The sequence below is a fragment of the Perognathus longimembris genome, chromosome 1 (assembly GCF_023159225.1).
Source record: "Perognathus longimembris pacificus isolate PPM17 chromosome 1, ASM2315922v1, whole genome shotgun sequence".
Classification (NCBI taxonomy): Eukaryota; Metazoa; Chordata; class Mammalia; order Rodentia; family Heteromyidae; genus Perognathus; species Perognathus longimembris.
The window spans coordinates 72,444,204-72,456,205 of NC_063161.1; the positions used below are offsets into that span (position 1 = coordinate 72,444,204).

Below are 12,002 nucleotides of genomic sequence, written 5' to 3' on the forward strand. Positions count from 1 at the left end.
GCCTTACCAGGGCCCATGGCGCTCCAGCCAGGCCCGGTCCCTTGCCCCAGCATTCCTTGCACTCCCTCTAGTTTCCATTCCCTCCCAGCACCTTCCAGAACTTGTGGCGTGCCTCACCTCCCACCTTCCTCCTCCACAGTGCCTGCCACTGCAAGCCTCAGGCCGCTCCATGCTCCGTGCACTGTCTCATGGCCCACCATGCTTTGTGGGCTGTCTCACGGCCCGCGCTCGCCCGGCTCCAGTCACTTGCGCGCCCCACTGCACTCAGCTTAGCTTCTGAGCGCTCTAGCGCGCCTGCGCAGTTACCCACAAGTCTCTGCACGTCTTCTCACGTGCTTCACGTTGGGCGTGCCCCGTCCTGCCTTCGTCTCGAGGCTGCCGGGTGGCCATGCGACCCTGGCTCGGGCCCAGTGGGCGCTTTCCGGCTTCTCCGGCCCAGCGAATCCAGCCAGGTGGTGGCGGTTGGGGGGACAACGAAATGAGCGCCTTCACCGGTTCCCAGAATGTAATGCCACCCGCAGGGGCGAGCTACTGGGGACAGAGGGGAGCAGGCGGCGCCCTCAGAACCCCCCAGAGTCACAGCCCCCGGAGGGGTTGGGGAGGCCGGGGCGGGCCGAGGGCGCACGCAGCCCGGAGCTCGAGCGGCGAGACCACGGGAGGAAGCGCCTGGAACCCAGGGGTCCTTGAAGGGGACGAAGTCCCGGGTCAGGTGAGGCCATGGCGCTGGCAAGGGGCGGACAGGGGGACGGGCCAGCTCCAGAGCCAGTGGGGCCGGGTCTCTGAGGTCTGACTTTTTCTTCACCAGTCTCCATATGAGCGGTTGAGTCAGAGGATGCTGGACATTTCCGGGGACCGGGGTGTGCTAAAGGATGTCATCCGGGAGGGTGCCGGAGATCTGGTGGCACCTGACGCCTCAGTGCTGGGTATGGCTGCAAGCTCACTTTGGTTCTCTGGGAACTACATAATTTCATTTCTTTGGGGCAAGGGAAATTGGTTTTTGTAGGGCTGGAAATATGAATACAAACACTTTGGTTTTAGCGGGTGTGCACCACCATGCCTGGATTGTTTTAAGATGGGGGTCTTGCTAATTTTTTTTTTTTTTTTGGATGGAGGCTGGCCTTGGCCTGTGATCTTCTTACTCTGCTTCCCAAGTAGCTAGCATGACAGGCATGTGCCACCATGTCCAGCTGGACAAGCTTCTTTTAAATTGGATTTTTTCAGAGGAAAATGAGGCTCCCCTGTTTCCTGTTTACTGAGTGTAAGGCACAGCCACAGACACAAAGCCCTTGAACTTGAGGCCCTCAGGCAAGTATCCAGTCAGTATTCAGTTCCTAGTACCTAGTTTCCAGAACTGACTGTGATTCATGGGGCCCAGGGTGTGTGTGTGGGGTGGGGGGAGTTTACACTAGTGCTGGTTCTTGGGCTTGCAACCAAGATCCTCAAATCTCAGCCTCCTGAGTAGCTAGTACTTCAGGTGTGAGCCACTGGTGCGCAGCTCATTGATATTGTTTGTCTGTTCTCACACTTTTTTATGTTCTCTTTCCTAGTGAAATTTTCTGGTTACCTGGAACACATGGACAAACCTTTTGATTCAAATTGCTACAGAAAAACTCCTCGATTGATGAAGCTTGGAGAGGGTAAATTAGGCTAGAGCTGGACAGGAAAGGTTTGGGGGAAGAGAGGTGCAGTGTTGATTTTGTTTTGTGCTACTGAGGATTGAACCTAAGGTCCTGTGCAGGAATGGATACTACTGGAACGTCCTTTTGTGTTTCTTTTTGTTTTTTAAAAAAACTTAGTATACATTAGTGTATTAATTTTTTTTTGTTGCCAGTCCTGGGCCTTGAACTCAGGGCCTGAGCACTGTCCCTGGCTTTTTTCTTTGTTTTTGCTCAAGGCTAGCACTCTGCCACTTGAGCCACAGTGCCACTTCTGGCCATTTTCTATATATGTGGTGCTGGAGAATTGAACTCTGGGCTTCATGTATACCAGGCAAGCATTCTTGCCACTAGGCCATATTCCCAGCCTTGGTGTATTAATTAATGTGTGGCATTCCCACATATGTAAACAATGTATTCCCGTTAATCTGTCTTCTGTCACTCTCCCCATCTCCCTCTTAAAGCAATTTCAACAGGTTTCACTACTTCTTTTTTCTTTTGTTGCCAGTCCTGGGCCTTGAACTCAGGGCCTGAGCACTTCCCTGGCTTCTTTTTGTTCAAGGCTAGCACTCTGCCAGTTGAGCCACAGCACCACTTCCACTTCTGGCTGTTTTCTTTCTTTTTTTTTTTTTTTTTTTTGCCAGTCCTGGGCCTTGGACTCAGGGCCTGAGCACTGTCCCTGGCTTCTTCCTGCTCAAGGCTAGCACTCTGCCACTTGAGTCACAGCCCCACTTCTGGCCATTTTCTGTATATGTGGTACTGGGGAATCGAACCCAGGGCTTCATATATACGAGGCAAGCGCTCTTGCCACTAGGCCATATCCCCAGCCCTGCGGCTGTTTTCTATATATGTGGTGCTAGGGAATCAAACCCAGGGCTTCATGTATATGAGGCAAGCACTCTTGCCACTAGGCCATATTCCCAGCCCCAGGTTTCACATTCATCTTCATCACTCTGTCAGTTGTCCTCAGGGCTGGGAATGTGGCCTAGTGGCAAAAAGTGCCTGCCTCGTATACATGAAGCCCTGGATTCAAATCCCCAGCACCACATATATAGAAAATGGCCAGAAGTGGCGCTGTGGTTCAAGTGGCAGAGTGCTAGCCTTGAACAAAAAGAAGCCAAGAACAGTGCTTGAGTCCAAGGCCCAGGACTGGCAAAAAAAAAAAAAGAGAATGTCAGTTGTCCTCTTTCCTCTTGAGCCCATGGTTGACCATCACTCCCCCATCTCAGCCTGCTTTACTTTCTGGGTTTTTATTTTGTTTTGTCTATTTTTAAGATAGAATCGCAAGGGGCTGGGAATATGGCTTAGTGGTAAATTGTTTGCCTCATACACTTGAAGCCATGGGTTCGATTCCTCAGCACCACATATATAGAAAAAAGCCAGATGTGGTGCTGTGGCTCAAGAGGTAGAGTGCTAGCCTTGAGTAAAAAGAAGCCAGGTATAGTGCTCAGGCCCTGAGTCTACACCCCAGGACTGGCAACAAAAAACAAAAACAAATAAACTCAAAGATAGAATCTCAGTAACTGTGCAGGCTTGCCTCAAACTCTCAATGTTCCTCTTCCTGCATCTACTTCCCACAAAGTTGGGTTGTTATTTGTCAGGCTGGATTTGGGTGAAGCACCTCTCTCATGACCTGCTTGGCCAGGTTATCTTTACATTTTGGTTCACCTACTGGACATTTTTTTAGTTCATGTGTGAAGTAGCCATCTACCAAGCACTTCCTTCTCACCAGGCCTGCTGAGATGAGAGTGTGCAGTCTTGATTAAAACATCCCTTCCTTTAAGAAAGGGATGGTGAAGACTGAGTATAGGGGAGGGAGTAAGCAGTGTTGTAGGTTTGCACAATGCAATCACAATTGATTCCAGCTAGGAGGGTCATGGTAGGCTTCATGGAAGAGTGGGCTCAAAGTGAGCCTGGAAGTATGACTCAGATGTGCATCGGGGTAGCAGCCAGCATGTGGTGAGGAGATGTGGAGATGCAATCCTGCTAATCCTGGAGAAAGTTGATTTGGGGACCATGGGAGGCAGGGCTGCCTGAGCAGTGGGTCGGGACCATGGTGCAGAAAGCCTATGTAGCATCTGGAGAGGCTTGCATGGGGAAGGGGGAGAAACTGATTGACCAGCACTGAGCATGCTTCTGGGCTCACTCCAATATGTTCTCTCCATGTTCTGCCAGATATCACACTCTGGGGCATGGAGCTGGGCCTTCTGAGTATGCGGAGAGGGGAGCTGGCCAGGTTCCTGTTCAAGCCGGCCTATGCCTATGGCACACTGGGGTGTCCTCCTCTCATCCCCCCCAACACCACTGTTCTATTCGAGATTGAGCTTCTTGACTTCTTGGACTCAGCTGAGTCAGACAAGTTTTATGCCCTCTCAGCTGTAAGTTCCAGAACCAGGTGCATCCGCATTTCCCAAGAGAGGGATGGGTTTGTGTTGGGGTGCTCTAGATTATCTGCTCTGCTAACTATAACCAACTCTGTGCAGTGACAATGAAGGGTTGCCTGGTCTGTGTGTCCTGGCTAGGTAAATGTGCTGGGTACTGTGGGTTTGTGGGTTGGTTCTAAATGAACAGTTTGAGCAGCCATTCAATCACCCCTTGTCATTTCTTTCTGCAAGACAGTGAGCACTGGCTTTTTAGCAGGTTAGCCATTGGTAGCTCAGAATTAGGGCGTGTAACTCATAGTACAGCTAGTCCTTGGAGGCCTTGGAAGGGCTGCCAGCTGGAGAGTCTACCCAGGACTTCAGGTGTAAGCTGGGCCAGGATATATGGTCACCGTCGTCTTCACAAGGGCCATTTGGATAGCATAACCTCCTCACAAGCTAGACAGACCAAGGTCAGCTGAGAGGAAGCGTTCATGCCTTTCCCAACATGCAGCAAATGATTCTGATGATTCTATACACCCCTGACTATCTTGCCTTTTCTTTGTAGCCCTTTACTATACCTTCCACAGACAGGGCTTGTAATCTCATCAGAGATCCACACTCTGTGCCTGTACCTGAGGTGTGCCAAGGATTCTGAGCCTCTTCTCCCTCAGGTGTCTTTTCTTCAGTTTCACAAAGCCCAAGGCTCTGACTCTGGCCAGGACAAAAGAAGCTCAGCAGAGGAGTCTTCCACAGAGTCCAGGGTAGAGCACCAGGACAGTAAAGACCACCAGGGCTCTGAGCAAATGGCCTGAGAAGTACTTGTACCATTTGATGGTTGTGAGCCCTGAGTTCTAAGTTCAGCTAGCTCCCTCAGTTTCAAGTCCAGGGACAGCTCAGTGAAGAGCGTAGAGAATAAAATTATGACCATTATGCCCCTAACAGCTATTTTGCTTCTGTACCTTTGTTTGCTAACCCATGAGGAAATGGAAGAATAACAGCAGTCTTCCTATAGCTACTCTGTAACCACACGCCCCACCCCCCTAATCTGGGCACTATCTGGCGCTGGGACATGATTAATTGTCCACGCCCGGAGCCCACTCGAGGTTGGACATAACTAAGTGTCAGCTCTCAGACCCCGGCCCGGACCAGGAGGTAGGAACTGGCTGGCTCCAGGAATGTGGTTACGTGACCACTCCTGGAGGCCCACCCCCAGGGTTAAGGCCATCTGACCCATGCTTCGGCTGGAAGACCCAGGCCAATCCTGAGGCGACCATTAAACTAGGGCAAATGTCAACCAATCATGTACTTGTAACCAGGGGTCTTCCTCATCTTCCCTGTACTTGTCTATAAAAGCTGTGCTGGAATTGTGCTCTGGGCCTCTCAGTGTCACTGACAATGAGTGCGCAGGGGGGACCGGATTCGAACTCACAATAAACGACCCTTGCGGTTTGGCTTTGACTCTGGACTCTGATGGTTGTCTTTGGGGGCCTTAAAATCTGGGCATTACATCAGGACAGCAGCTGACTTCCTTCTGACCCTGGAATGGGCCCCAGCCTCTGGGGGAGGCACACGACCTCTGCACACACAGGCAGTGAGCAAGGGGGAACTCAGCCCCTAGGGTCCCAGTTTCATTTATGAGTGTTTTTGTCTGTGACCTGCAGGAGCAACAAGAGCAGTTTCCACTTCAGAAGGTCCTCAAGGTGGCAGCAACTGAAAGGGAGTTTGGCAACTACCTGTTCCGCCAGAACCGCTTCTATGATGCCAAAATGAGGTATAAAAGGGTAAGGATGCTCTGACAGTAAATTGTAATGCACCTCAGAAAACTTCTTTGCTTCATAGACAAGCTGTAGGGGCTGGGAGTATGGCCTAGTGGCAAGAGTGCTTGCCTCCTACACATGAAGCTCTCAGTTCGATTCCCCAGCACCACATATATGGAAAATGGCCAGAGGGGGCGCTGTGGCTCAAGTGGCAGAGTGCTAGCCTTGAACAAGAAGAGGCCAGGGACAGTGCTCAGGCCCTGAGTCCAAGGCCCAGGACTGCCCCCCCCCCAAAAAAAATACATAGACAAGCTGTATCTCTCCTCTTTTTTTCTTTTCTTTTTATGTCAGTCCTGGGGCTTGAACTCAGGGCCTGGGTACCATCCCTGAGCTTTTTTATGCAAGGTTCATGTTCTACCTCTTGAATGAGCCATAGCTCCACTTTTAGCTTTTGGTGGTTAATTAGAAAAAAGAGTGTCCCGCTTTCATGCCTGATCTGCTTTTTTTAGTATATATATATATATATTTTTGGCCAGTCCTGGGTCTTGGACTCAGGGCCTGAGCACTGTCCCTGGCTTCTTCCCGCTCAAGGCTAGCACTCTGCCACCTGAGCCACAGCACCCCTGCTGGCCATTTTCCATATATGTGGTGCTGGGGAATCGAACCGAGAGCTTCATGTGTAGGAGGCAAGCGCTCTTGCCACTAGGCCATATTCCCAGCCCCTGATCTGCTTTTTTTAAAATTTTATTTATTAATTAAATTTTTTTGACAAGGTGTTGTGCAAAGGGGTACAGTTACATAATAGGGCAGTGTGTACATTTCCTGTGATATCTTTTTTTTTAGTTCTGATCATTAGATGACATTTTATATATATATTTTTGTAATTTATTAATTAAACACAAATTTTTTGACAAGGTGTTGTGCAAAAAAGGGTACAGTTACATAGTAGGGAAGTGTGTACATTTCTTGTGATATCTTACACCCTGTTTTCTTTCCCTTCCCTAGGTCAGGTAGACATATATACAATACACAATGCACCAAGAACATATACAGTAGCCACGTGGCATACGCCAAAGGAGATTCACCTAGGACTTTAAATATAATGTCAACAATAGAATTTGCTTATCCTTGTCTTATATAACCATACATACATAGCTTTTGAGGTATTGTGATCCACTGAGAGGTCTATTTTTGACCTTTATATGTTGAGTAGTTGTTTGGTTTTAGTTACATAATGTAAGGTCGTTACCCAGACCTGTGGGAAATACCATTGACAAGAAGTTTTTTGTTTCACAGACCTGGTCTCTACTGTCTCCCCCTTCCCCCACCTTAACAGTCATATATCAAAGAGATCATGCCCCTTTGTTTTCTGTGTTCTAGGCTTGTCTCGCTCAACATTATTTGTTCAAGTTCTGACCATTTCCCTGAAAATGCCAATATTTCACCATTTCTAATCGCTATGTAGTATTCCACTGTGTATAGGTACCATATTTTTTGGATCCATTCATCTGTAGAGGGGCATCTGGTTGTTTCCATATTTTGGCTATTGTGAATTGTGCAGCGATAAACATGGAAGTGCAGATGTCTTTTTGATATCTTGGGACCTGTTGTTCAGGATAGATGCCTAGGAGTGGTATGGCTGGGTCATAGGGTATGTCTGTGTTGAGCTTTTTGAGGAACCTCCATACTGTTCTCCAAAGTGGGTGTACTAATTTGCACTCCCACCAACGATGGAGAAGGGTTCCTCTTTCCCTGCACCCCCTCCAGCATTTGTTGTTGCCTGAGTTTAGAGTATAGGCCATTTTAATTGGAGTGAGGTGGTATCTCAGGGTTGTTTTTATTTGCATTTCCTTTACTGCCAGGGATGTTGAACATTTCCTCATATGTTTCTTTGTCATTTTTATCTCTTCTCTTCTGAAGTCTCTCTTTAGCTCCTTTGCCCATTTCATAATTGGTTTACTGGGCTTGGAGAGGGTTAGTTTTTTGAGTTCTCTGTAGATGACGGATATTAGGCCTTTGTCTCTTGCTGTGCTGGTAAAGACCTGATCTGCTTTTGATCCTCAGATCTCAGCCTCCTGAGGAGCTGGGCTTACAGGCCTGAGCCACCAGTGCCCAGCTCTGCTTACTCTTCATGGGCAGCCATTACAAAAAGTCTCATGCTGAGTGTAGTAGCACACACCTGTAATCCCAGCATTCAGCTGACAGGAGTATCAAGAGTTCCAGGCTAGCTGGCACTGGACAGAGAAATTCTTATTTCTGTTTTTTTTTGTTTGTTTGTTTTTTTGCTCAAGGCTAGAACTCTGCCACTTGAGCCACAGCGCCACTTCTGGCCATATTCTATATATGTGGTCGAACCCTGGGCTTCATGTATACAAGGCAAGTACTCTTGCCACTAGGCCATATTCCCAGCCTAGAAATTTTTAATTCATAAAGAAAAGAAAAGAATCTTAAAATCCTCATGCCAGACCTGGGCACCGATGACTCACACTTGTAATCCTAGTCAGGAGGCTGAGATGTGAGGATCGTGGTTCAAAACTAGCCCAGGCAGGAAAGTCTTTGAGACTCTTATCTCTAATTAAGCACCAGGAAACCAGAAGTGGATCTGTGGTTCAAAGTGGTAGAGTACTAGCCTTGAGCTGAAGAGCTCAGGGGACTGGGAATGTGGCTTAGTGGTAGAGTGCTTGTCTAGCATGCATGAAGCCCTGGGTTTGATTCCTCAGTACCACAAACAGAAAAAGCTGGAAGTAGCACTGGCTCAAGTAGTGGAGTGCTAGCCTTGGGTAAAAAAGCACAGGGACAGTGCCCAGGCCCTGAGTTCAAGCCCCAGGACTGGGGAAAAAAAAAAGCCTCAAGGGAGGGCTGGGGATATGGCCTAGTGGCAAGAGTGCTTGCCCCGTATACATGAGGCCCTGGGTTCAATTCCCCAGCACCACATATACAGAAAATGGCCAGAAGTGGCCATGTGGCTCAAGTGGCAGAGTGCTAGTCTTGAGCAAAAAGAAGCCAGAACAGTGCTCAGACCCTGAGTCCAAGCCCCAGGACTGGCCAAATAAATAAATAAATAAATAAAGCCTCAAGGACAGTGCCCAGACCTCAAGTTCATGTACCATAACCAAAAACAAAACAAAACGAACAAACAAACAAACAAAAAAAAACCACCTCTTGCCAGAGGGTAGTGACTAGAAAAGAGATGTGGAGATGTATAGCAGTGTTGCGTGGTTACATCAGCAGATTTAGGTTGTGAAAATTCATTGTGTTTTTGTTTGTTTGGTGCCTGTTCTGGGGCATGAATTAAGGCCTGGGCTCTGTCCCTGAGCTTTTGCTCAAGGCTAGCACTCTACTACTTGAGCCACAGTGCCACTTCTAGCCTTTTCTGTTTATGTGATACTGAGGAACCAAACCCAGGGTTTCATGCATGCTAGACAAGTACTCGACCACTAAGTCACGTTCCTAGTCCCTCATTGAGTTATTTTTGTACTTTACATATTGGTTATTTTGTAGGAGTGAGGATCGAACTCAGGTTTCACTCTTACTTCATTGTCTTCCTTTAATAGATATGTGTGTGTGTGTGTGTGTGTGTGTGTGTGTGTGTGATATGTATGGAACTGTGACTTGGGGCCTCTGCCTTCCTTCCTCTTCCTTAGTGCTTTCTGTCTCTCATTCTTCATCCTGCCCCTTCCCAATGAACTGCCCAATGGCTTGTCACACAGCCACCCACTTCCACTCTCACACACTAGTTGTTTCTGATTTCTTCCTGCCCTCTGCTCTGTTGACTTTTTCCTTTAGAGTTAGGAGAGAGTACAGGATGACTGTAGTCTGTCTCACTCATGCAGAAATTGGTTTTGTATGCCCTTTGATGTCAGAAATTTCATGACTTTGGTGTATCATGGTCTGCGATCTGACTCAAGTTGGGTATTTTTGTTGGTTATTTTTTTTTCTGCCAGTCCTGGGCCTTGAACTCAGGACCTGAGCACTGTCTCTGGCTTCTTTTTTGCTCAAGGCTAGCACTCTGCCACGAGCCACAACACCACTTCTGGACATCTTCTATATATGTTGTACTGAGGAATCGAACCTAGGGCTTTATATATATGAGGCGAGCTCTCTTGCCACTAGGCCATATTCCTAGCCCTGTTGGGTTCTTTTGAAGTAGGGTCTGGCTGTGTAATCCAGGCTGATGTAGAACCTGTGATCTTCCTACCTCACTCACTGGAGTGCTAGATCACAGGTGTGCAGCACAGTGCTCAGCTGCTGAATTGGGCACTTCCCTTTAACATTTGTTTTTGTGTGTGTGTTACATCCCGCTCCTCAGGCCTTGCTGCTTCTCCATCGGCGGTTAGCTCCCCCTGAAGAGCAGCACCTGGTAGAGGCTGCCAAGCTTCTTGTTCTTCTTAACCTGTCCCTTGTGTACCTGAAGTTAGACCGCCCAACGGCGGCTCTGCGCTTTGGGCAGCAGGCTCTGACCATTGACCAAAGGAATGCCAAGGCCCTCTTCAGGTGTGGACAGGTAAGCTAGAGGGTTCATGCCCAGGCAAGGAGAAGTGGTGGCTCAGTGCAGGCCCTGCCAAGCTGCTGACTTCCTCAGCCTCTGACAGCCTTCCTTCACGACAGGCTTGTCTCCTCCTGACCGAATACCAGCAGGCCCGGGACTTTCTGGTGCAAGCTCAGAAGGAGCAGCCCCTCAATCAGGACATCAACAACGAGCTGAGGAAGCTGGCCAGGTGAGTCCTGAGGCCTTAGGACAGGCCTGCCAGCTTGGGGAGAGGACTGGCTATGGTGTGATCCAGAACCTGCCTAGAGGCTAAAGTGCTCATGACACTGAAGTGGCACTTTTGCCTCCCTTTATGCCACCCTACAAATCTGCCATCTGGAGTGGTGAGCCCATGAGGTTCTTAAAGTTTCATGCTAACTCTGCACACCTCCATTGCCTGCTCCCAATGGACCATGGTGCCCAGCAGGTCCTGGCAGGATGCAAATGGGCCTTCCAGGCCTGATTCCCATTAGTCTTGTAGAAATAGAACCCTTTCTTGAAAGGTTATGTGTCCGTTTTAGAAAACCAAGTGTCTGGGATGGGAATATGGCCTAGTGGTAGAGTGCTTGCCTAGCATGCATGAAGTCCTGGGTTCAATTCCTCAGCGCCACATAAACAGAAAAAGCGCTGGAAGTGGTGCTGTGGCTCAAGTGGTAGAGTGCTGGCCTTGAGCAGAAAGAAGCAAGGGACAGTGCCCAGGCCCTGAGTCCAAGCCCCAGGACTGGTAAAGAACAAACAAAAAAAAAACCCAAATGTCCTCCTACAAGTCATTTTCCAGTAAATAGCCTCTGCCTGCTCTGCGTTGGTGACCTTCTTGGCCTCCCTGTCTTTAAAAATGGGAGATGGGGCACTAGTTAAAGGTTTCTGGGCTTTAAGGTGTGAGCTTGTACACCCCTTTTATTTGGGTCCAGTTGCATCATGTGTGGCCCCTGGTGTGGGGCAGTTCCCTCTTGTGGTAGGTGTGGGAGACAGGAACCTGACTATTCCTTAGCAAGAATGTTGCAGATACTGAGGAAGGGATGGTGTCACTGGGAAAAACATGGCCTGAAGTCCACTGACAGTGGCCACCATCTTTTCAAGAAGGACACTGTGTAAGAGTCTTCTGAGCAAGCTGGGAGCCCTGCTGTCTCTCTGCCCTCCCAGCATCCTTTCACTCCTTCCTGGCTCAGGCTAAGGCCTGTTGGATTTTCAGTGTCTGTGCCTGAGCCGTCAGATGTCACCTCTTTTCTCTCTGCAGCTGTTACAGAGACTACATGGACAAAAAGAAAGAAATGTGCCACCGAATGTTTGCTACTTGTGAAGACGGCTCCACTGTGGGAGGAAACTGAAGGTAAGGAGGGCTGGTGGTGGGGGAGGGAAGCAGGAGGATTCTGTCCAGGGAGGTAGAGAAGTACATCCTCCCATCCTCCCAGCCTCGGCGATAGTGGCCATTCAGCCGAGGAGAGGTGGGAAAGCAGGACTGGCCCCTCAATGTGGGGAAATTGCACGATGATTGTCCACAAAAACCTTGAGCTTTGATTTTTATTGGTTTATTTGTTTTGTTTTGTTTTGTACCAGTCCTGGGGTTTGAACTCAGGGTTCTGTCCCTTAGATATTTCATTCAAAGCTGGTACTCTACCATTTGAGCCACAGCTTCACTTCTGGCTTTTCGGTGGTTTACTGGTGATAACAGTCTCATGGACTTTCCTGCCTGGGCTGG

At 48.8% G+C, this 12,002-nt stretch overlaps 1 protein-coding gene across 2 annotated transcripts; it reads left to right on the forward strand.

Annotated features, from left to right (window-relative positions):
• The first annotated feature begins 478 nt into the window (after nucleotides 1–478).
• Nucleotides 479–11,631, forward strand: Fkbp6 (FKBP prolyl isomerase family member 6 (inactive)). 2 transcript variants are annotated; one of them, XM_048351246.1, is made up of 8 exons: nucleotides 479–517; nucleotides 806–923; nucleotides 1,548–1,637; nucleotides 3,831–4,033; nucleotides 5,680–5,799; nucleotides 10,085–10,279; nucleotides 10,384–10,493; nucleotides 11,541–11,631. In XM_048351246.1, exons 1-8 carry the CDS (start codon nucleotides 479–481, stop codon nucleotides 11,629–11,631), a joined length of 966 nt encoding a protein of 321 aa, XP_048207203.1. The 2 variants fall into 2 exon arrangements, with proteins under 2 accessions (XP_048207203.1, XP_048207210.1); XM_048351253.1 differs by lacking the exon at nucleotides 5,680–5,799.
• Nucleotides 11,632–12,002: the final 371 nt, after the last annotated feature.